The sequence below is a fragment of the Schistocerca gregaria genome, chromosome 5 (genome assembly GCF_023897955.1).
Source record: "Schistocerca gregaria isolate iqSchGreg1 chromosome 5, iqSchGreg1.2, whole genome shotgun sequence".
NCBI classification, from domain to species: domain Eukaryota; kingdom Metazoa; phylum Arthropoda; class Insecta; order Orthoptera; family Acrididae; genus Schistocerca; species Schistocerca gregaria.
Genome location: NC_064924.1, coordinates 523016684 through 523042503, shown reverse-complemented (window position 1 = coordinate 523042503; position 25820 = coordinate 523016684). Strand labels below are relative to the sequence as shown.

Here is a 25820-nt window from a genome sequence, read left to right as displayed (position 1 = left end):
AGTTGTCAAAACTTCTTCAGTTCCGGGTTCGTACCAAACCACGGCTTAACTTCTGACCAGAAATCATAAGTAATGGCGGCCGAAGACTTCTGGCATACACCAATGGCCTTATCGAAGATGAGGGAAGAAAGGACAGAGGTTGAGGGCACTCTTTTGCTCTTGGGGTGGGAAACTGCCCCTAAAAGGCGAAAGAACCGCCAATGACCAACGACATGAGGATGCAGGAAGCAATGGAAACTACTGAATTCAATGCAAATACCATGCGTCCTGAAGAAATGTGGTCTGTAATTTATAATGTGTCATGATGAGATTTGTATTAGCAAAACGTTCTGTACTGGTCCCCCATTCGGATCTCCGGGATTGGACTGCCAAAGGGGAGGTAATCGTGAGTAAAAGATTGATTAACAAACAATAGGATAAAGTTCTACGAGGTTAAGTGTAGACTGTCAGAAATTTGATGGTGGTAGGGGAGCTAGAAAATCTGCAATCGGAACTGTTGAAGGTCGATCTAGATATAGTGGTCGCAGTGCAGTGAAACTGAAAGAATACAAGCATCGAGGGCGGTTATGACGGGGAGGATTCATCCGACGATGTGATAGAGGAAGAAGCAGGTGTCAATACGGAAGAAATAGGGGATCCAGTATTAAAACCAGGATTCAGAAGAGCTTTGGAAGACTTAGAATCAAATATGGCAAAAGGGATAGATAATATTACATCAGAATTACTAAAATCAGTGTCGGAAGAGGCAACAAAATGATTATTGAAGTTGGTGATATACCATCAGCCTTACAGAAAAATATCATTCATACAGTTTCCAAGATTTCAATAGCCTACAATTGCTAGAATTGTGGCACAATCAGCTTAACAGCTCATGCATACGAAGTTGCTGACAACAATAATTACAGGTGATTGGGACAGAAAATTGAGACTCTGTTACATGTGGACCAGTTTGGCTTTATTAAAGGTAGAGGCACCAGGGAGGGGCCGTTCGGAGGTTGTGGTTAATAATGGAAGCAGGACTGAAGGGAAATCAAGACACATTCATAGAGTCTGTCGACCTGGAAAAAGCGTTAGACAATATAAAATGGTGCAAGATGTTCGAAATACGAGAGAAATAGCAGAGGCTGTTGCCTATGAGCGCAGAACAGCACACCGCGCCTGGTACACCCGGCGCTCGGGGACCACAGCACAGCTACGACACCTGAGGATGGGTTTACAACAGTCCGAAACCAGTCGTGTGAAAATAAAATAATTTACAACTGAAGCGGTATTTTCTACCTCTGCTATAGTGCTCTGCTGAAGATGATCTACCAACAGAATAGTTTGTACGAGAGAAATTGTTGTTGTTGTTGCTGCATATGGAGGGCGCTCAACAACGCGGTCACCAGCACCAATAATAGGAGTAAGCTATGTACAAGACCCAACAGGGAACAATAGGAATGGACGACTTACAATGAAGTGCACGAATTAAGAAGGGTGTAAGACAGGAACATACTCTTTCACCGCAGCTGTTCAATCTATACGTCAAAGAAGCATTGACGGAAATAAAAGAAAGGTTCAAGTGTAGGATCAAAATTAAAGGTGAAAGAATATGAATGTTAAGATTTGCTTATGAGACTGCTATCCTCAGCGAAAGTGCAGAAAAATTACAAGTTCTGTTCATTGGAATGAATACTCTAACAAGTACAGAATGTGGATTGAGAGTAAATCGAAGACGTAGCAGAAATGACAACAGCGAGAAACTTCACATCATAATTGATGGTCACGAAATAAATGAAGTTAAGTAATTCTGATACAGGGGCAGAAAAGTAACCCATGACAGACGGAGCAAGGAGGACATAAAAGCAGAGCAGCACTGGCAAAGAGGGCATTCCTGGCCAAGAGAAGTCTGCAGGTGTCAGCTGTGGTCAGAACCGCGTTCTTTGTAGATGAAAGTGCATTAGGTCGTATCTACATGAATCTGAACGTGTTCGTATGGCCCTTGCTGCCTTAACTAGCGTAGCCGAAGTTTTAGTGATCCAGGAGACGATGTATCAAAGATTTATGCCGGTTGCAGGGAAAACTGGAAAGTATTGTGCACTAAGTCACAACGCGGACGAAAAGTGTGTGCAGAGTGATTCCGAAAAATAAGAGGGTGACAGATGCAAAAGTCACTACTGAACTGAATATCGCATTCGTGAACCATGTCTGCGCCAAATGAATGCAATGGTAGATCCAGAAGCTGTGAATTGCTGTGCGAGCTGAAATGCCAGATCCAGATATCATTCCTGCCGAAGCCGTCCGAGCTGGGCTATGGAGCAATAAAACTCCTCGAGACGGATGAGTCTTGTTTCACCCTCCTCAAAAAAAAAATTTCGAGTGTGTGTGGAATCTTATGGGACTTAACTGCTAAGGTCATCAGTTCCTAAGCTTACACACTACTTAACTTAAATTACCCTAAGGACAAACACACACACCCATGCCCGAGGGAGGACTCGAACCTCCGCATGCACCAGCTGCACTGTCCATGACTGCAGCGCTTTCAGACCGCTCGGCTAATCCCGCGCGGCTTTCACTCTGTTTCCAAGCTTACGCCGTCCAAAGCCTGCGGCACTTACTACTTGTTGCCAAGTGGGTGTTTGGTGATCGTTTGGGTTGCCATATCGTAGTATTCCATGGGCTCCTTGGTTATTCTGCAAGGTCGTATTACTGCCATTCCATGGTACGGTATTTTTTCGCTACTGTTAACGCTCTGTTCCAGCACGCCAGGGCCCCTCTCCATGCAGCTCACATCGTCCAGAACCAGTTTATGAGTACGAAGGACTACTGGAGCATCTGCCCTAGCCACAACGGTCACCAAATATCGAAGTTATTCAGCCTTCGTGCTCTACTCTGGAGGCACGAATGTGTGATCGCTGTCGACCTCCATCATCGTTACTTGGACTGACCGTTGTTTTTCTGGAAGAATAGCACATGACTCCCGTGAAAACAATGTAGAACCTGTATTTTCACCATTCTGTGACAACTGGGAGCTGTTTCGAATGCCAACTGTTTTTGTGCACAGTATTAGGAATGGAAATGTGTCGTTGCTATTACTTTATGTTAACACAGTGCAAAATACATTATTTTTCTCTTCCCTGGTCTCGGACTGCTTCAAGCTGGAATCTTAACGGAGTCGTCGTTTCTTCTTCGTAAACAGAGAATTGTGAGTTCGATTCCCACGTTGCACATACGTTGCGCAATCCATGGCGAAGACTCAGCTTTTCGTTGTCGGAGCGATCCTCCCTGTTCGTAGAAATTACAAAAACCTCGTTAGGTACGTAGCAAACGGAGTGTTTGTCTCTCACCATGCATGTTTGATCGGCTTCTCGTTTTCCTTTATAGTGTTCAGAACGTTGGTATATTAGTTACTTCTATTTCCTATATTAAATCGCTGTAACTGGCCTTTTTGAAGATTTCCTTCTAGATCTTAATAAGCAGTTAATGCAAACTGTTTACTTTGGAGTTATGGTTTTTGTTGTTTTAAGTTATTTATTACTCACATACTCTTCGTAGTCTTCCACGGTGCTTTAAAGTTTAATATCACGCACAGCTGTAAATATCCATCAAATATTTCACTGGCACAACTGGATCCAATTTTGCACGTACGTTTATGTCAACGTCGACCGCTCACGTACTGTGAGCCCTTATAAATGATGTCGCTATAGCACATGCAAAATGGAAAAAGGAAACTGCATAGTTATGAAGCAGAAAGTAGAAGCGCACTTTTTTCATTTTTATGTCAGTCATTTAATTGACTTACTTCCTACAGATAGAAATGTCGTTTTCGTTTTCACAACCGTTTGGATTACAAAACCTCTAAGATAGTGAGACATTAGATGGGTCAACTAATCCATTAAATGATTAGCTGATTATCTCTGACTATAGATAAGAGTGGTGTTTGAATATCGCTGTGTGCGAAGTAATATACAATATTGTGAATCGCTTATCATGGACGTTAGGATTTAGGCATCCACTTCAGAATGAACGTACACAAGTAACTGTCAGCTGCCGACGCTCTTATAATCACAAGTGCCGCGCAGTGTCTGGGCTGTCTCAGAGCACGAAAAGTGCAGGTAGGACCGCGGCGACAGACAGTGGAAGGGCCATACGGGTCGTCCGGAAGTGAGACGCGGTGGCCACTGCCTGTGCGTCGACAGTGTGGTCGTCAGTGGGCGGCGGCGGGGCGGCGCTGTGGGCCAGCATGACCACCACCGAGGCGGAGAGGGCGGCGGTGGCGCGGGAGACGCGCTGAGCCTGGCACAGGGCCAGCTGCAGAGCCCGCAGGCCGCGCTGCGCCGTCAGCTGGAAGCCGGCGGCGGCGCCGCCCCACCGCCCCTCGACGCGGCCGCCCTCCTCCCCCAGGAGCCGGGCGGCTACACGGCCCACGTTGTGGCGCGCCAGCCCCCACGCCGCCGCCTCCGCCGCTTGCGCCGCCTCCAGCGCGCCGCCCGCACAGCCGGCGCCCAGCAGCGCCGCCCCCAGGGCCTCGCGCTGCGCGCTGCGCACGGTGTGCAGCACGGCCCGCTGGTCCGCCAGCGCCGCCTCCAGGTCACGGCGCGCCTCCTCCAGCGCCGCGGAGGCTGCTGCCCCCAGCTGCGACCTGCCGGCCACCTGTCGCGCCGCCCCCAGCGCGTCCTCTACCGCTCTTTGGATCGCTGTCGCCCTGGCGTTGTCTAGCGCCGCCTGGAAGCGCCACAACTCGTCGCGCACGGTGAGCGCGTGACCGGCGCGGCCGCAGCAGCCGCCCGCCGAGGTGCACAACCGCCCCCACAGTCGCAGCGCCGCTTCCGCCGCCTCCGCCACCGGCACCTCCAGCAGGCCCACCGGCGTTCGCTGGCGCTGCCACTCCTGCAAAAAAAAGCCCTCCTGTGTCACTCAGTGATGAATTGCATGTCGGAACTGTCACACAAATACAGAGTATCAATCAACGTTAACATGGTCCGTAGTATTCTGGTTCAAATGTCTCTGAGCACTATGCGACTTAACTTCTGAGGTCATCAGTCGCCTAGAACTTAGAACTAATTAAACCTAGTTAACCTAAGGACATCACACACTTCCATGACCGAGGCAGGATTGGAGCCTGCGGTCGTAGCGGTCGCTCGACTCCAGACTGTAGCATGTAGAACTGCACGGCCACTCCGGCCGGCGTAGTATTCTGTAATGCAATGTTTGTTTATTCGTGCGATTAGCTAGTTTCGACTTAGCGTCATTATGAAGCATATTTGTAACATATGTTTTCATGTCGTATTTAAATCAAATGGTTCAAATGGGTCTGAGCACTATGGAACTTAACTTCTGAGGTCATCAGTCCTCTAGAACTTAGAACTACTTAAACCTAACTAACCTGAGTACATCACACACACCCATGCCCGAGGCAGGATTCGAACCTGCGGCCGAAGCGGTTGCGCGGTTCCAGAATGTAACGCCTACAACCGCTCGGCCACCCCGGCCGGCTATTCAAATCACTCTTAAATGTGAAACACAACTATCTCTTTATTCACATGAAGTGTTGAGTGCTATTGACAAGGGATTTCAGATCGATTCTGTATTTCTGGATTTCCGGAAGGCTTTTGACACTGTGCCACACAAGCGGGTCGTACTGAAACTGCGTGCTTCTGAAATATAATCTCAGGTATGTGACTTGATTTGTGATTTTCTGTCATAGAGGTCACAGTTCGAAGTAATTGACGGAAAGTCATCGAGTAAGACAGAAGTGATTTCTGGCGTTCTCCAAGGTAGTATTATAGGCCCTTTGCTGTTCCTTGTCTATATAAACGATTTGGGAGACAATCTAAGCAACCGTTTTAGGTTGCTTGCAGATGACGCTGTCTTTTATCGACTAATAAAGTCACCAGAAGATCAAAACTAAATGCAAAACGATTTAGAAAAGATATCTGAATGGTGCGAAAAGTGGCAGTTGACCCTAAAAAAACGAATAGTGTGAGTTTATCCTAATGAGTACTAAAAGGAACTCGTTAAACTTCGGTTACACGATGAATGAGTCGAATCTAAAAGCCGTAAATTCAACTAAATATCTAGATATTATTGGCAGGACACATAGAAATTTAACAGACCTGCTAGGGAGACTGCCTACACTACTCTTGTCCGTCCACTTTTAGAATACTGCGCTGTGTGGGATCCTTACGAGATAGGACTGACAGAATAAATCGAAAAAGTTCAAAGGGCATCACGTTTTGTGTTATCGCGAAATATGGGAGAGAGTGTCATATAACTGATACAGGATTTGGGCTGGACATCATTGAAAGAAAGGCGTTTTTCGTTGCGACGGAATCTTCTTGCGAAATTCCAATCACCAACTTTTTCCACCGAATGTGAAACTATTTTGTTGGCACCGACCTGCAGCAGAAGGAACGATCACCATGATAAAATAAGGGAGATCAGAGCTCGTACGGAAATATATAGGTGTTCATTCTTTCCGTGCGCTACAGATGATTGGAATAATGGGTTGTGAAGGTGGTTCAATGAACCCTCCCCCAGGCACTTAAATGTGATTTGCAAAGTATCCATGAATATGTAGACATAGATGTAGAATTAGAAGTAAAAATTATCTATATTCCGTCATTCTACGAAAGAATCCATTGTACAGTGACACGTTGTTAGATCGTATTCAGAGCTTTGCTCTGTGTATGGTTACCAATGTACAAATGCGTCTGATAACGACGCATAGCCGAAATTAGCTAACGGCGCGATGAAATAAACATCGCATTACAGGTTACTATGGGCCATGTTGACGTTTATTTAAGCATCTGGAGGCTGTGGATTCTCACAGATACAAAATCTTAAGTAAACCTGAACCGCAGATATTTCGGACATGGTAGGCACTATTTATATGCAGTTTTCACAGTACTGAATTGTAGGAAATGGCGCCTATTTGCTGCTAATCCACAGACATTTGAGATGTTAATTAGTTCAGTTCTGTAGAACAGTTACAAATTTTTAAATGGGACAAAATTGACAGTGCCTTAAAGGTGCCGTACATAAGAATATCAGTGCAGGAAGCTAGTGCAAGCGGTTTACGAGTTACCGTGTTGTCTAAGGCGCTGCAATGATGGACTGTGCAGCTGATCCCGGCGGAGGTTCGAGTCCTCCCTCGGGCATGGTTGTGCGTATTTGCATTGTAACTTTCTGTCACTTATTGTGTTATAGCGGACGTAGCAGGACGTGCTTGGAAGATGGTATTTCACAGTGCAAAAAAGTGGAGATGCTCATGGCTTATGATGAATCTAACAACTATACCGTTCATTCGTGTACCGTGTTTACCAAACATTATCCCAGTAGACATCAACCTCTTCAAACAGATACAGATGATATGAAACTGTGTATTACTGCTGTTTGTTCAGTAATTGCCGCCCGCGGTAGTCTCGCGGTTCTAGGCGCGCAGTCCGGAACCGTGCGACTGCTACGGTCGCAGGTTCGAATCCTGCCTCGGGCATGGAGATGTGTGATGTCCTTAGGTTAGTTAGGCTTAAGTAGTTCTAAGTTCTAGGGGACTGATGACCACGGCTGTTAAGTCCCATAGTGCTCAGAGCCATTTGAACCTTTTTTTTTTTTTTTTTTTTTGTTCAGTAATTTCCGCTGAAATGCTAGAACGTGTGCAGCAATCGTTGCATGGCAGACTGCAAGCTTGTGCTGACGCTGGTGATGGTCTTTTTGAGCGCAGGCTTTGAGGCTACAGTGGTTCTCTACGTGTCGGACCCCACAGACGTACTGCATTCACATTTGTTTGTCTTTCGTTTGTTCTAGGCAGTGTCCGAGTTAACAACGAGACACCACCGGAGAGCTGCTAACACCTGTGTAGGGCTGAACTTGCGCACCCATGTGAAATTCATATTCGTCTGTGCTAAAACATTGAACAAACAACTGTCGATGTTTACAATTCTCAAACGACGATGTCTCGTAAGTTACTTGCTCTAGACTCGTGCAAAAACGCCATTAACGTTATAATTTAGTTTACTTTGATTGTGGTACTGTCAGTAGACACGGTTCCATTGAAATATTTGTACTTTTTTAAAAATAAATACACATTTGAAATTCATAACACTCCCTGTCTGGGCTGCATAGTTGGGCACACTGCCTATCATTCCAATTTGAACAATCCGCATATCAATGGAGAATTCCATTGTCGAAATATTTGTGGCGCAAGTTTTAGGTGATTTACCCGTCATAAAGAGCGATCAAAAAGTCTCGTTTGAGGGCGCTGCTGCAGCGTATGTGCAACACAGCGCCACTCCGGTGCGGGTATGTAAGCCGCGACATCTAGGCAAGGAATTCGTTTGGCATTACTGTTTTTCTGGAGTGCATGCTGTAAAAGCTGAAACGTGAACTGTAGTGACGTTATTACCAAATTCGTTCAAACAAGACCAACGCGCTGTTATTCTTTTCATGTGTGCCGAAGGAAAACCGCAGGTAAACATCTGTCGGAAACTGAAGACTGTGAATGAGGAAACATGTCTGTCGGAATCCAATGTTCATGAATGTGTGGTGACAGACGCACTAGCTACCTGCCCCCTGGAACTGGTAGGCTTTCTATCACCTCCACTATCGTCCTGATCATTCTTCACGCGGCTATCACACTTTCGGTTCCTTAAAATAAGCCCTTTAATGGTCGACAATTCCGCTCGGACAACGATGTGAAGCAGGCAGTTACGACTTCCTCGCGCAACAGGACACTGTTTTTTACCGAACGGTTATCTTGAATCTGATGCCTCCATGCAATGATTGTCACAATGCTCACGGCGAACCATCTTGATTGGCACAACGAGGATCGCTCGAATGTCTCTGACAATAGCTAAAACGCAGACAGAGTTTACAGGCAGATCGTCATCATGACAATTTGAAACAAATTTGAGATCGCGAGTTGTCACGCGTCCTTCACCACCAACACCCCACCACAGATAACAGAGACGTTTAGTGTAAAGTCAGAATCAGCTGAGATACTGAATGGCATTCTGTGCTGTTCAGCGATAGGTCTCAATTCTGACTGGTGCGGTCAGATCCATAGATGATCGGTTACAGCAAGGATAGATTGTCGGCAGCGATACTCCTGCAAATGTGGAACTCTGATTTAGCGAGCTATTGTATATGACAACATTTTCAGCGATCCGCGTTCTGGCCCTTGGCTGACCAGTTGGACGCGACCGACCGCCGTGTCAACCTCTGGCTGTGTCATCGTCGGATAGTGCATGGGGAGGCTTGCGGTCACCACACTATTCTTCCGGTCTTTGTCTGGCTTCTCAATTTTGGAACCGCTACTAATTGGTCGAGTACTTTAACAATTGGCCTCATGAGACCGACTGCACCCCGACAAGTCCTCCCACGAAGAAAAAATTCCTGATAGTACCGGGAATCGAATCGGTGTCCCCTGTAAGGCAGTCAGCAGTGCTGACTATCCAGCTATGGAGGCGGACTATGACAACATGAGCGACTTAGTAACACTCGAGGAAGGCTGAATGCTCGCTAGTATGTGACAAGATTGATAAACTGTTGTCTTACTCTCAATGACCAGGGTATCAAACGATTTACTCCAGCAGGATAATGCAAACTGACATACCGCACAAACACTCTGAGGCATATGCCAATCCGTAGCAGACCTTGCAGCTCCTCTGATTTGTCACACATAGAACGTGCCTGGGATACGACGGCTGATTCCATTGTGTCATACCAGCCCCTAATCAGAAATCCTCATGCAATCGCACAACAGACGTTATAGGAATGGCGAGAAATATATTAACATTCGGAGGCTGTTTGGTTCCATGTCACAACTAATGGCAGTCTGAATTAGTGCCCAAATGGATTGTAACGAAAACTTGTATTTCTGCCTTTGCACAACTGGTATCCATAAGTAGTACAGAAAATTATATCGGTAAGTAATATTGGAGAACACTCTGTCCGGTCACATCAATGTGGCCATTTCTTAAAAGCCTGAATAGCCAACTTTCGCAGTTCAGGAAGTGAGTCATTGAAGTTCTGGAAGGTACCAACATAGAGCCATACCGACTACTGTGCAGTGGGCAGCTGCGCTACGTTTCGTGGTTGAGGATCCATAGCGTGAACACCCAGTCGAGTTGGTCCCACGGATTCTCGACTCAATTTTAAATTAACAACAGCCTCAGTCGCAATGTTTACCTAGATTTACCTATGTTTCAGTTGGGATAACCCAACCTTCTTCAGAAAAAAAGGAACTACGATTTGTCCATAATGGACAACGTCAAAAACTAAAATCTACAATATGGTAATACATCGTCACATTGCAATAACTTATCTGGGAAACAGCCTCGGCCCCACTACGCGACCGCAACGGATTTGTGCTGCAAATGGCTATAGCCTCGAGGGCGCATAAGCGATAGTGTGCCTTGCGTACTTGTTAACACAGGCACCGACATGTACTACTAAACTTAAAATTTTTATGGGTAACCAGGTGTGGCTAACGAAATTGACGTACATGTTATCCTGTATGGAACAAAGATATATCGACTGTCTTAACATTTGCAATAATTTGTTCGACGTCAGAAGTGAAGGGCGCAATGCGTTTACTATTTTAAGCCAACCTAGCATATTCGGGCTAGTCATCGAACTTGACCGCATGAGGATAACTACGGGTTTAAAATACCAGACAATCCCAGCTATTCAGCAAACGGGAGTGCTAAAAACATGTTGGCAAGGGGATAACGATTAATCCCTAAAATTATGGCGGATGGAATAACGGTTGAAAAACCACAAAAAAAGTTTTTATTTCGCAGCTGTAGCTGTTCGTTAACGACCATCCGCCATAATATTAGAGACTAAACATTATACCCTTGCCAACATGTTTTTTAGCACTCCCGTTTGCTGAATATTTGGGATTGTCTGGTATTTCACACCCATAGTGAACCTCATGCGGTCAAGTTCGATGATTTGCTCGAATATGCTAGGTTGGCTTAAAATAGTAAACGCATGGCTCCCTTCACTTTTGACGTTCAACAAATTATTACAAATGTTAAGAAAGTCGATATATCTTTGTTCCTTACAGAATAACACGTACGTCAATTTCGTTAGCCGCACCTGGTTATTAACAAAAATTTTAAGTTCATTAGTACATGTTGGTACCAGTGTTAACAAGTACGCATGACACACCATCGCGCATGCACTCTCGAGGCTATAGCCAGTTCCAGTACCACATCCGTTGCTGCCGTACTACGGTCGCGCAGTGGGTTGGTTCAAATGGCTCTGAGCCCTATGGGACTTAACATCTGAGGTCATCAGTCCCCTAGAACTTAGAACTACTTAAACCTAACTAACCTAAGGACATCACACACATCCATGCCCGAGGCAGGATTTGAACCTGCGACCGTAGCGGTTGCTCGGTTCCAGACTGTAGCGCCTACAACCGCTCGGCCACCAATGGCCGGCCGCGAAGTGAGGCAGAGGCTGCTTCACAGATAAGTTATTGCAGTATGACGATGTATTACTATATTCTAGTTTTTAGTTTTTGACGTTGTTCATTATGGACAAAACAGTAGTTTCTATTACTCTGAAGAAGGCTGGGTTATCCCAACTGAACCTAGGTAAATCTAGGTAAGCACTGCAACTGAGGCTGCCGTTAATTTAAAATTAATATTTGTACAATTACTGACAGCCTCGCGTAATGTTGAAAATATTAAAATTGTCGGCTTAGTTTAAAGCCTAGGAGTTTGGTCGTCAGGAGAGAGGGGTAAATTCACTTCGGTACTCTTTAAACCACGCACTTACACTGCGAGCTGTGTGACACGTTGCATTTTCCTGCTGATAGATGTCATCGGGTTTATGGAAAACAAATTGTGTGTAGGAGTGGACATACTTGTGTTGACTTATTGCGACTTTGTTAATGAAGAGATCACCTGGGGAATGCCACGAAAACATTCCCCACACCATAACGCTCCCTCCTGGTTGCAACGTGTTTGCTTTCAGGCGTTTGACGCCGCACACACAAACGATGGAGGATACAACGTGATTCAGATGGAAAAGGCCACCTGTCAGCACTCAATGGGCGTCCAGTTGCGGTAGTGACGTGCAGAGTCCAGCCTTCGTTGCCGATAAACAGCAGTCAGTACGTGTGCATTAAACAGGCGCCTGCTGCGACGGCCAATACGCAACAACTTTCTATGAAGGGCTGTTGAGGAGAAACTGTTGATAGCCTCTTGGTTCACCTTGATGGTTAGTTGCTCAACAGTTGCAAGTCAATCCGCCCACACACATCTCCACAGTCGTCGTTCATCCTTGTCATCTATGCCTCGGTACTAGTTTTGGATAGCTCCATTTTGCCATGCACGGTATACTTTAAGCACGGCGGTGCGTGAACAGTTTAGAAACGTTGCAGATTCGCAAATGCTTCCACCCTTGGTCAGAAAGCCAATGATCATGCCCTTTTGGATGAGAGATAAATTAGTCAGTTTCCACATTACGCCGCGCGGGATTAGCCGAGAGGTCTCTGGCGCTGCAGTCATGGACTGTGCGGCTGTACCCGGCGGAGGTTCGAGTCCTCCCTCGGGCAAGGGTGTGTGTGTTTGTCCTTAGGATAATTTAGATTAAGTAGTGTTTAATCTTAGGGACTGATGATCTTAGCAGTTAAGTCCCATAAGATTTCACACATATTTGAACATTTTTTTCCGAATTACGACGCCAACTGCACATTTTTCGTGTCTCTCAGACACGCTTTATATATCCTACATTGATAGTGCCGGCGTCTGCCGTCTGTGAGTGGTTACTGGAGGTTGACGTAGAACACAGGCGGCGAATGGACCGTGTATACCCATAGGTACCGGATGAGCAATTAAGGACTGAGGCAAATATATCGATAAATAACATTTTCTATAGATAGCATAGTATATAAGACTCTTGTCGCCTAAACTACGAATTTTAATTATTATTTAGTATAAAATATTATTTTTGTATTTTTAGCCTGTGTACGAATATTTAGTGAACTACTTCTGATGTAAGAAAGCTATGTGCGTGTGTTTCTAGCCACGTATGGCGATATATGTGCTTAGCTACTGATACGAGAGGACATCCTGATGGTGGCAGTACATCTCGCTAATGAATAATCAAGACTCATAAAAAAGTGACGAGATGAGGGGTTTTAGCAGCAATATCAAGAAAGTGAGCCAGGATGCAAGGAAGACAAAGAGCTGTTAATTTTGTATGTCGCTTTATTATGCCGGTCAACATAAAAAACTGCCAAAACTTCGGTGGATGTTAGTGTCGCCTTGAAAAATAGAGGCCGGCCGGAGTGACCAAGCGGTTACAGTCTGGATCCGTGCGACCGCTACGGTCGCAGGTTCGAATCCTACCTCGGGCATGGATGTGTGTGATGTCCTTAGGTTTAAGTAGTTTTAAGTTCTAGGGGACTGATGACCTCAGAAGTTAAGTTCCATAGTGCTCAGTGCCACTTTTGAAAAATAGAGAATTGCATAGCGCCCACATGTACCACGGGGATGGAGAGTTTCAATGTCCGTGAAGTGTAACTTTTCAATATTCTATATTACTTATTTTGAAGTTTGCGCTGAGAATGCGTTTCCCTGCCGCACTTCGGTAGTAAATTGTTCACTGAGGGTATCTGAAGTATTGTGTCTATTGCCTGAAACTGCATTCTTTTTCCAGTGCATAGTTGACTTTTACGATACGCGTTCTTTTTGTGTCACGCTCCACTGACGCTACGAACGATATGGAACAAGGAAACAGCTATAAATGTGACAAGAAGCTTTTCTTCCTTTTTCCTAACAAGTTCGTAATTCCACGGGAGGTGTTTCTGAAAGCTGAGGTAAATGTGACCATAATGTAGTAAATAAACCAGTTAAGTTTAGTACAGATCGATAAAAATAACTTCTAAAAAGAAGAGAAATAATTATTCTGAGCACATTTATATAATTTGAAGTGATTTTTTGTTTGATGTGAAATGATTTTTGAAGGCGCACAATCTCCAGACATTATTGCTGTATTTACAAAGACAAATTGTTTATTCTTTCACGTACGAGAGCGTATCAGGTATGAAATGCAATTGAAATGTGGCATCCTTGACTGTGGGCAGAAATGGGTGCTACCTTGACCGAATTTAGTGAGGGATGTCAAGAAAGTTACTGTGATGCCGCAGTTAGCGCGATGAGAGCGCTCGATTCAGGCCACCATGAGCGAGCAAGAGGCAAGCAAGTCTGTTGCGCAGCACACAGTGATGAGGCTTCTCAGACAGAAGGCACCAAACCTGCGGAAATGTTGACGAGGCTCCGTGCACAGGTTGTGGAAGAAACCTTTTCCAAGAGCCAAGAGTATGAACGGCATAAATCGTTTGTGACAGGACGGGTAGCTATGGGAAACGTACATCTACATCTACTTCTACGTCTACATCCACACTCTGCAAGCCACCTAACGGTGTGCACGGAAGGTACCTTGAGTACCTCTATCTGTTCTCCCTTCTATTCCAATCTCGTATTGTTCGTGGAAAGAAAGATTGTCGGTATGCCTCTGTATGGGCTCTAATCTCTCTGATTTTATCCTCATGGCCTCTTCGGGAGATACACGTAGGAGGGAGAAATATACTGCTTGACACCTCGGTGAAGGTATGTTCTCGAAACTTCAACAAAAGCCCGTACCGAGCTACTGAGCGTCTCTGTACCCCGCGAAGGACAACCGCAGACAGCATTACTGCACAAGATCGGTGCCCAATGCCGGCTTTTGGTTAAGGCAAAAGCAAGACGCCACAACAAAAGACCACGGCAACTGATCCGAAGTGCGATTCTTCCGCATGACTATGCAACGCGGCACTCTGCTGTTTTAACTGCGGAAAAAGCGGGGGAAACTTCTGGACAAAGTGCAGATTTGTAACCCTCGACTACCAGATGTTTGAACCTCTGAAGGCACCGTTTCGGTGACAACGCAACAGTAGAGCACTTGGAGAGCAAGTGGTCTCCCACACTTCCTTCTTTTTTATTCGAGTGTTTCGGCATAAAGTTGTCAGTTAGACGGAAGAAATGCGTACCACAGTCAACAGACTGTATAGAAAATACGGTGACCGCGTTTTGGTTTTGGTTGATTCAATAACGTATACAGGAAATAATTCCGTTTCATAGTTGATCTCCTCTCGGGCCAAATGTTCAAATGTGTGTGAATTCCTAAGGGACCAAACCGCTGAGGTCATCGGTCCCTGGACTTACACACTACTTAAACTAACTTATGCTAAGGACAACACACACATCCACGCCCGAGGGAGGACTCGACCCTCCAGCGGCAGGGGCCGCACGCTAGTGCTTTTCATGTACTGACTGTGTGAGGCAAAAACGTACAAAACTTCAGACTTTATAACGTCATAACGCTGATTGTTGGTAACAATTATCAACATACAAGTCTATGAGCGGTGGACGTAGCCTACCGCAGCTGGTCTCAGGCGGCAACGATTTTTTACCCCAGTCAGGATTTTTAGTCCGAGTAATCCACAGTTAATCTACTGTCTCAACGATCTACTTATATATCGATACTCCGCAGTGCAGACTACGGCGAGTGGTGGAGGTTCCCCGTACCGTTACTAGTCATTTCCTTTACTGTGCCACTCGCAAATAGAACGAGGCAAACCAACTGTCTATATGCCTCCGTGTGAGCCCTAATTTTATCATACCTTCTCTTCGTGGTCCTTAGGCGCTATGTATGTTGGAAGCAACAGAATCGTTCTGCAGTTAGCTTCAAATGCGGGTTCTATAAATTTTCTCAATAGCGTTTCTCGTAAAGAAGATCGCCTATCTTCGAGGGACTCCAATTTGTGTTTGGTATTTTCGAACACCACGCGAGTGTTATGGAGAGCACAAATGGAATTCCCTGGAGGGAAGGAGAATAATATCAGTCCTATTGCACTTTCCTGGAGTGCTCCCGACGATACCCTTGTCTCTGGCGAACACTCGCTCTCGAGAACGACTATAACTTACGAAGTGTTCTTCGAGCTACTCACATATCTAGATCCGTAGTAGAAACACAGGACCTCAATTAATAGTGATTATGGAGGACAAAATGGTTCAAATGGCTCTGAGCACTACGGGACTGAACATCTGAGGTCATCAGTCCCCTAGAACTTAGAACAGCTTAAACCTAACTAACCTAAGGACACCACACACATCTATGTCCGAGGCAGGAATCGAAACTGCGACCGTAGCGGTCACGTGGTTCCACACTGTAGCGCCTAGAACCGCTGGGCCACACCGGACGGCTATGGAGGACATTAGTTTACAGTAACTATTTTTGGGTTTTGGAAATTTTTTTTACCATCTGTATATTTTGTTGCTGTGTGTTTTTAACTGACAACGCAATAATTTTCCGCCTCCTTTTATATCGGCGGGTTAGCCTCTTCAGGCATCTACAGTCCGATTTAAATTACTTGATAGTTGGCGTCTGTCACTTGTCACTACAGTGTTGCCACATCGGCTGAAGGCTAATTATGGGCTACAGACGTCACACAAACACGGCTTATAACTTCAGAAACGCTGTTAACGTATAACGCGGCGCCTCGAGGTATGACGGATGTGCGAGATTTTCTGTCGACAGCTAATTTTAAGTGACCAATGACTGAACTGCGGCAGACGAAGCGTTTTGTAGCCCTGAACGTAAAACATATATTCTAAGCTAACCACAATCTCGTGGTGTGTCATGTATCCGTGAAAACGGCAGCCAACGGTTTGTGGCAGAACTAAAATCACTATCGCTTTGTTCAGGGCTATTAAAGCTAACGGCTACGAGCAAACTCAAGACAGAAAAAATCCAGCTTCTGTGGTAAAAGGAGCCAGTAATTTCTCGCTGTTATTGGTTGCCTGAAACCATCCTCACACTGGCCGCACGAGCTGGCGCCTTACCAACCTATGAGCAGTCCTTGTTGGCAATTGGTTGCACATTACAGGCGAGACGAGGAGATTCCAGACCAAAAAGGAATTATAAGAAAAAAATTAAAAATAATAAAATAGTCAGTACGATGATGAAAATGATTAGAAATAAAAAATTACATTTACGCAACTAATTGAATAAAAACAACTCTTTTTATTAGATTTAGAAATATGAAAAAATTCGCTACATTTGACGAGATTCGAACCTACGATCTTCTACACGTGCTAACCACTGCTTTACGCCCGACAGTGGGGAAGGTTGCGATATTTATTACTGTGGAGACACAATCGAAACGATGAATTTTAGTCTTCAAAAATCGGCTTCACGCAATTTTGTGCAAATCTGAACTAATGTAAGTCGAGTTCTGTGATTACGGCAGCTGTGTGTGTGTGTGATGTAGAATCGCGTCTTGTGCGAAGGTATACAGTAGTGTTCCGTTATTGTTGTGGATGGAAGTGTATGTTTCATTAGTATCGTGTGTGTGTGTGTGTGTGTGTGTGTGTGTGTGTGTGTGGTTTTCGGTGCGATTATCATGTGTCATGGAACATGAAATCAATGTGCCAGACCCACAATTCGGGATCCAAACACATCAAGAAAGTTGACCGGGTCTAGGAATTAGAAGCGAATTGACTAAGTATTGTGGTAGTAGAGCAACGGCGAATAGTTTGAGCGTTTCGTTGAGCGCTCTGACTGGAGGAAACCAGTTCCATCATGTGAAGTGTTATCTACCAAGCAATTTAATCCGACTATAGTGATCCGTTACGCATTACGCAGTGATGTCTGGATACTTTTCATCAGATGGTTTATAATTTTTTTAAACAAGCGAATCTGTCATAGGCGTGCAGCACTATTACCATATCATCATCTTTCTAAATCGATTTTTTTAAATATCAATAATGAATTTGACCAAAGAATTATAGGAAACGGCATCAGAAAAGGGGAAGGACATAATAAAATGACTGAAGGTACAATGACTGTTAAAATATAAGACAAAATTCCAGGAATTAAGAAAGCAAGGATCTTGGTTCGACACATGGGACAACACAGGGATCTGACTCATACGAAACTTCCCTCAATTTTCGTTCTCTATGAGTTCTATTCCACTTTACGTAAAGAAAATGTCTTATCACTAGAGATTATGCAATTTACGTCTTTGCACGCATCTAAGTATTGTATAACCTCTATCACATCAGATGTTCGCCTACAACATACTGCGAGCTTCATGTGTTTCGGAAAAAAAGTTACAATAACGCCTCTAGCTACTCATCAACATCTCACTGTATCACGCACAACTTTGCCACACCTGCCTGTCCATCGTGGTGTCGACTGCAATACCGATTAAATGCACTATTTTCTTTTTCTGAGATCACGCTATTTGCTTTGCTTTTGCCTGCATAATCTTTAGCTGTCTTGGAAACGTTTGTCATCTGTGTGAGAATAAGCTTTACTATGTAGATGACAGTCGTTCTTCAAAGAAAAGAAAATGTTCCGTTGGCTGTAAAAGAAAGGGGGAGACGAAAAGGCAAATTCTTTGCACAGTGAAACTACTGCATCGCTGCGGTGCTATAAAAAAGTTGGGCAGTGAGGTATCGGACGGCAGGGGTTTACAGATGACAGGAGCTGTGAGCCCGATACGGCGGGGGAGTGAAGGAAATTTAAAATGCAGGAGAAAATAATGGAGCAGTCGGGAACGACAAAAGGAAGAGCGGCCAGCGTTCCCCCACCGCGATACGCCGCGAAAAGATGAATGGGCGCTGAGAAGGCTCAGAAATGGAAAACAGGCTGATATGAGGCGCCCAGTCAATATGCTGGCCAGAATAAGCAGCGCAGGGGAACAAGGAGAGGTTCCTATGACTGTTGGTGCAGTTGAAAGATATTCTAGAAAACGTTAAACATTCGTGAAGAAGAACTACTTCCTTCACGCCTTTGTGCTGCGTAAGACAAAGTTACGAAATCATCTAGAAAAGGAAACTGGCAACAGCAACAAACTTGGTTCTCCGTAAGACAAAGTTATCAAATCATCTACAAAAATAGACTGGTAACAACAACAAACTTGTCTATATAGCTCCCTAAACCTTACAGTTGGTGCAGTCACAAACCAGAAGATTGTAGCTGCTGCTCTTCTTGTTGCTGTTGAGTTCAGGCACAAGACTAGTACCAGCGATGTATTGCAATGTGAAATTAGGGTAGAACAATAAGATAAGGGCTTGAAAATGACACACGGTTGATACTAGCCAACTGCAAGGATAATAAAAAGAATACAGCGTACGTGAACCTTGTTTTCATCTTCAAAATTAACGATACCTAGGCTGTTTTGTATGTTTCGGATACTTCTTATACAACGGCTTCTCTTATGACACGTGGAAATAAATCTTGGACGCCGAATAAAAATTGTGTCACTTTGATGCCAACTGCTGCTCACATACAAGCTGCACATGCTGTACGATGCGCCAGAGCCATACATCGAATACGAAGGCGGTCTCGATAATGTCCGGTCAGCTTGCGACCGCACATTCCCGTGACCACCGCTGCCAGAAAACATGTACGCTGGCTACATTCTTGCCGTGTCTTTCTGCAGTGTCGCAGAAGGAACATCCAACTTCTCATATCCCTATTACACCACGTTGTTCAAAATCATTGCGGTGTTAATAATGGCGTCTTTGTCGCTTTAAAGGCATTATTCATTAACATCGAATCACCACGCCAGTCTCAAAGGTAGCTAACGCTCACAACCGTTACAGAGTATGTTTAAAGCAAACCTGATTTGCATCGTGATAATGGGTCTACTAGCGGTGCTCTTATGCGACTCGATTGAAATCTGACTAAACATCATCTTTCAGATGTATAAACACGCCTACCAATCTTCGTTTATGTCGTACAACTTATTCTTGTTGAAGCGATTTTTTTTTTCGTCAGTGTATACGAAGTGCAAGGTCCGTATTACGATACGGAAACGAACGACGGCAACGTTCCTAATGGCTTGAAAGTGAACTTTGAATACAACAGAAAAAGGCACGAAGATCCGTATTTTTAGTTCAAAATACACGATTTAGATGAGAAAATTTTTCATTTATAGTTAATGTGCCGGCTGTACTCCAGTAGGAAAGTGCGTGCCTGGAATCCGAAAGATTTTTCTGATCTAGCAAAGTAAAACACTACTGGCCATTAAAATTGCTACACCACGAAGATGACGTGCTACAGACGCGAAATTTAACCGGCAGGAAGAAGATACTGTGATATGCAAATGATTAGCTTTTCAGAGCATTCACACAAGATTGGCGCCAGTGGCCACACCTATAACGTGCTGACATGACGAAAGATTCCACCCGATTTCTCATACACAAACAGCAGCTCACCGGCGTTGCCTGGTGAAACATTTTGGTGATGCCTTGTGTAAAGAGGAGAAATGCGTACCATCAGGTTTCCGACTTCGATAAAGGTCGGACTGCAGCCGATTGCGATTGCGGTTTATCATATCGCGACATTACTGCTAACGTTGGTCGAGATCCAATGACTGTTAGCAGAATATGGAATCGGTGGGTTCAGGAGGGTAATACGGAACGCCGTGCTGGATTCCAACGGCCTCGTATGAATAGCAGTTCGAGATGACAGGCATCTTATTCGCATGGCTGTACCGGATCGTGCAGCCACGTCTCGATCCCTGAGTCAAGTGGTGAGGACGTCTGCAAGACAACAACCATCTGCACGAACAGTTCGACGACGTCCGCAGCAGCATGGACTATCAGCTCGGAGACCATGGCTGCGGTTACCCCCGACGCTGCATCAAAGACAGGAGCGCCTGCGGTGGTGTACTCAACGAGGAACCTAGGTGCACGAATGGCAATATATCATTTTTTCAGATGAATCCAGGTTCTGTTTACAGCATCATGATGGTTGCATTCGAGTTTGGCGACATCGCGGTGAACGCTCATTGGAAGTGTGTATTCGTCATCGCCATACTGGCGTCTCACCCGGCGTAATGGTATGGGGTGACATTGGTTACACGTTTCGGTCAGCTCTTGTTCGCATAGACGGCACTGTGAACAGTGGGCGTTACATTTCAGGTGTGTTATGACCCGTGGCTCTACCCTTCGTCGATCCCCGCGATACCGTATATTTCAGTAGGATAAAGCGCGACCGCATGTTGCAGGTCCTGTACGGGCCTTTCCGGATACAGAAAATGTTCGACTGCTGCCCTGCCAGCACATTCTCCAGATCTCCCACCAGTTGAAAACGACTGGTCAATGGTGGCCGTGCAACTGGCTCGTTAGAATATGCCAGTCACTACTTTTGATAAACTGTGGTATCGTGTTGAAGCTGCATGGGCAGCTGTACCTGTACACGCCATCCAAGCTCTATTTGACTCAATGCCTAGGTGTATCAAGGCCGTTGTTACGGCCAGAGGAGGTTGTTCTGGATACTGATTTCTCAGGATCCATGCACACAAATTGCGTGAAAATGTAATCAAAAGTCAGTTCTAGTATAATATATTTGTCCAATGAATTCTCGTTTATCAACTGCATTTCTTCTTGGTGCATCAATTTTAATGGCGAGTAGTGTATATTCCAGAATTCTGAATCAAAAACTAATATTAACATCCCGTAGATGTGGTTTCACACTCATGTAAAATTTGTAAAAGACGTTGTGGTCCCCTTTTGACTGTAAAATTGTTTATTCGTAACACCAGATATTGAAATTGCAACCGTTTGGCCATTATCAAATGCAAATTATTGCGCCTCAGAACACGTCAAAACCTTAAAGATCATCTTACAAAACACGTCCCGAAAGATGGTTTCACGGCACTGTTTCCTGATAACGGAATCTTATATGTATTGCTTTGTTTCAATTGCATTGGCAATAGCCACGCGGTGTGGTGGTCTGGTTAAAGGTGCCATGTCACGAACTGCATAGCCCCTCCCGCCGGACGTTTGAGTCCTCCCTCGGGCATGTGTGTGTGTGTGTATGTGTGTGTGTGTGTGCGTATTGTTCCAAGCGTAGGTTAGTTTAAGTAGTGTGTAAGTCTAGGGACCGGTGAGCTCTGCAGTTTGGTCCCTTAAGAACTCAAACACATTAAAACATTTTGCATTGTCAATATATTTTTTGTCCTCTGTTTTATTTTTGATTACATCTGTGATATTCGTTTGTGTTCCATATAAAACGGAAAGTGGTTTCGTCGCATAGTGTTCTGTCGAAATTCGTCCCTGCCAGCGAATCCGTCCGTAAGTTACTGTTTTGAACTGTTTTGCAAGTGTTCCGATTGTTCATACGTATTCGACTATATTTCATTTTGCATCCGTTTATCGTACTGTCTCGCATATTTTCCACACTAACAGTATTTTAACAGATATGCGTCCTAGGAATAGGAGTTGTATGGGAGAAATTATACTAGCTTATATTTAAAACTGGCTTCGCTATCTCTGACATTTCATGTTACAAGGTACACGATCAAAAATTTTTGTTATTGCTTTGAACTCATTCCTAGTCACTGATAGCTTTCATAATGGTTAATAAAGATAAGTTTCTACTCTATTTTTGTACGTATTGACATCACTATTCTTTTCAAGTTGTGATGCATTATACACGATGAATTTCGTTTAGGTACGGGTCCAGTTATAACGTTTTCCTTCTTGAGGATTTGATAGCATGATGTGACTTCTGAAGTCACATCAAATACCTGTACGGGGAGGAGATGGTTGAGGATATCCACGTACTGGATAAATTACGTGAGAAAAGACCCAGGTTACTGTGTTCACTAAAATTTTTACTGAAATGTAGAGACAATAACTTGATTCCAACTTTCGCCAGAGTTGTTCATTTCATTAATAGTGTAGCCGCCAACAATATAAAACGCAAGGCGAGTCTGGCTTTAGTAAGAGAACGAATCCGTTTTACGCGTCGTGAGTTAGACGCTGTTGCCAGGAATTTATAATATTTACATCTGAAGATTGCAGCAAGATGTTCTTCCCTTAGCTGGGACTGGATTGACGGTGTAACCTGGGCCAAGGCAGACTGGACTCACAGGAACAGTACGAACAGGCAAAGTGCGAAGTTTAGCCAACTCGTAACACGAAAGCCGCAAGAACCTATCTCTGGACGATCCGTGGTGAACCTTACGGAGAAATCGTTTGACGATGTGACGATGTCAGTGCTTGCGAAAGGTTTAAACTTCGCCCCTACTCCTGCTTCACTGCCTTTAACGGATTTCATCAGTTCCATTGAGGAAGCCATTAGACGTCTCCCTGCGGATACTGCAGACGAAATTCGACGTGAATCTTGCCGAACGTTGTTGAAATGTGCGCCACAACGGAGTAACATCTCGCCAGCTGAAAGAGCTGTTCTCCGCAGCCTCAGAGAAGATACTAGCACAATCGTACTGCCTGCGGACAAGGGAAGCCTACAACGAGAAGATATATTGTCACCTAAATGATTCTACGTACCGCAGAATTGAAAAAAACCCAACAAGCCGAATATCAAGGAAAACTGCTACCCTTTTGAACGACTGTTCTCTACCTCAACAAGTTATCAAGAGATTGAGACCACACAATGCAGTACCACCAAGACTCTACGGTCTTCCCAAGATACACAAGGATGGTGCTCCACTACGATTAATAGTGAGTAATATTGGTGCTGAAACCTATTCTACAGCTAAATATCTGGCCTCAATACTAAAGCCGTATGTGGGTAAGTGTTGCCACCATATACGTAATTCCGAGGATTTTGTCAGTCGCTTGAAGGAAGTTAAGCTTAGCAGCTCGCATTTATTAGTCAGCTTTGATGTGGTCTCACTATTTACCAAAGTGCCTTTAATGGAATCGTTACATCTTATTGGTAACTTATTCAGTGCAGAAATGACGGCCTTGTTTGAACATATACTCTCCTCAACGTACTTTTTATTCAATGACGAATTCTTTGAACAAACAGACGGCGTTGCCATGGGGAGCCCTTTGTCCACTGTGGTAGCTAATCTCTTTATGGAGGACTTTGAGGAGAAATCACTTGAGTCTGCTGTCTTAAAGCCTACGGTCTTCTGGCGGTACGTAGATGATACTTTTGTTGTATGGCCTCATGGCAGACAGGAACTGGAGAAATTCCTTCATCATTTAAACTCTTTACATGAGAACATCAAATTCACGATGGAGATTGAAAAAGATGGCACTTTACCATTTCTAGACGTGCTAGTACGCCGTAAAAATGATGGGTCATTAGGACATTCCGTGTACAGGAAACCGACTCACACAGATCTGTATCTCCAGGCGTCAAGCTCCCACCACCCAGCACAACAGCCGGTGTTCTCAGTACATTAATACATCGAGCGTATGTAATATCGGATGATGAAAACCTCCACGCAGAATTAGAACACTTGCAGAAGGTTTTTAAAGAGAATGGCTACACTTCACGCCAAATAAGTAAGGCCATGCGCAACTGTCATAACAAGAAGCAGCGCACTGAGGACGCTGATGACGACTTTAAATCTACTGCGTTTCTTCCATACGCCGGGAATGTGTCATCGAAAATAGGCCGATTACTGAAGAAGAATAAAATCAAGGTTATCTTCCGTCCACCAGCAAAGAACCGGGCCCTGGTTGGATCCGTTAAAGTCGATTTACAACTGAAGAAAACAGGCGTCTACAAAATTCCCTGTAAATGTGGCTCTGCATATATTGTCCAGACGACAAGAACTGTCCATGTACGACGTATAGAACATGAAAGATACACCCGTCTGCGGCAACAGTCAAAACCGGCAGTAGCAGAGCACTGTATTTCGTTGGGACATTCAATGGAATACAATGGAACAAAAATTTTAGCTCCGCTTTCCGGATTTTGGGATTCCGTAATCAAGGAATCAGTGGAAATACGTCTTGCCGATAATCTTATAAATCATGACAACGGCTTTCAACTGGATAAAAATTAGAATCCTGTTATTATAATTATACAATCACGGCGGAATAGACAGCGTCATTCGATACTCAATGACTAGATGATCTTTTACTTTCACTACCGAGGGTAGCACGTGCAACTCGGCTATGCCGCGCATGTCAACACGTGACGCATGCGCTGTAGGATGCCAGTACATTTCGCATGCGCGAGATTCGGCATAAATACCGCGACTGCACCTGGGCTCTTCAGTAATTGTGTACTCACCTGATGATGGCCGGACGTCTCTGGGCCGAAATATCGTGGCAAAATGTCGACGGGATCCAGCTGCATACCCGGAAGTTATTAGAAGAAAAATGATAGAATGAAGACCGCGGGTGAACGCGACGCACTATTCTTACTGTTCGTTTTTGCGCGATCAATATTTCTTTCCAAGTCATGAGTTACCCCAAAAAGTTATTCCATAAGACATTATTGTCTGCAAACATGCAACATATGTCTGGAGGTCGGTACGGTGGTTTGCAAGACGAGCAATTACATGAAGAGCAAAAGTAGCTGAACTTACCGAATGATGCAACAAGTTTACTGTTACCAGTCACTATTTATATCCATAATGCCTTTCGAAGGTTTAAACCTCCAGATCTATTTACATCACTGTTTCCAGTGGTCAAAAGTTCTTATCTCTGCCATAACACATCATATGTTTAAATTTTTAGTTGTAATGTGTTAAAACGGAGAAAGGATCCAGTGACCAGTGGAGACAGTGGTACAAGTTACCCCAAAATCGTAACACAACACACATGTATGTCACACAACACACATAAATCCACTTGATGATGGAGGTCTGCAGCATCGAAACACATTATGGATATAAATAGTGGCAGATAACAGTAAACTTGTTCTTTCATTAGACATCAATAACAGTCACAGTAAAGGCTAACCTAAAATAATCGTATTTAATAGTATGACTCAGTTGTTTGAGAAGCTCAGTAATATGCATCTTCCACATTCCAAAAATTTGGAGCATTCTACCT

General features: G+C 44.4%; 2 protein-coding genes across 3 annotated transcripts in view; one reads left to right on the top strand and one right to left on the bottom strand.

Annotated features, from left to right (window-relative positions):
- Positions 1–25820, top strand: part of LOC126272321 (uncharacterized) — a 974015-nt gene that overhangs the window by 382346 nt on the left and 565849 nt on the right. The window lies entirely within an intron of this gene.
- LOC126272322 (uncharacterized) overlaps positions 3088–25820 on the bottom strand; it is a 96596-nt gene continuing 73863 nt past the window's right edge. Inside the window, exon 3 of the mRNA XM_049975106.1 lies at positions 3088–4869. Coding sequence (XP_049831063.1) covers positions 4075–4869 — 795 coding nt within the window. The 3' untranslated portion in view covers positions 3088–4074. The remainder of the gene's footprint in view (positions 4870–25820) is intronic.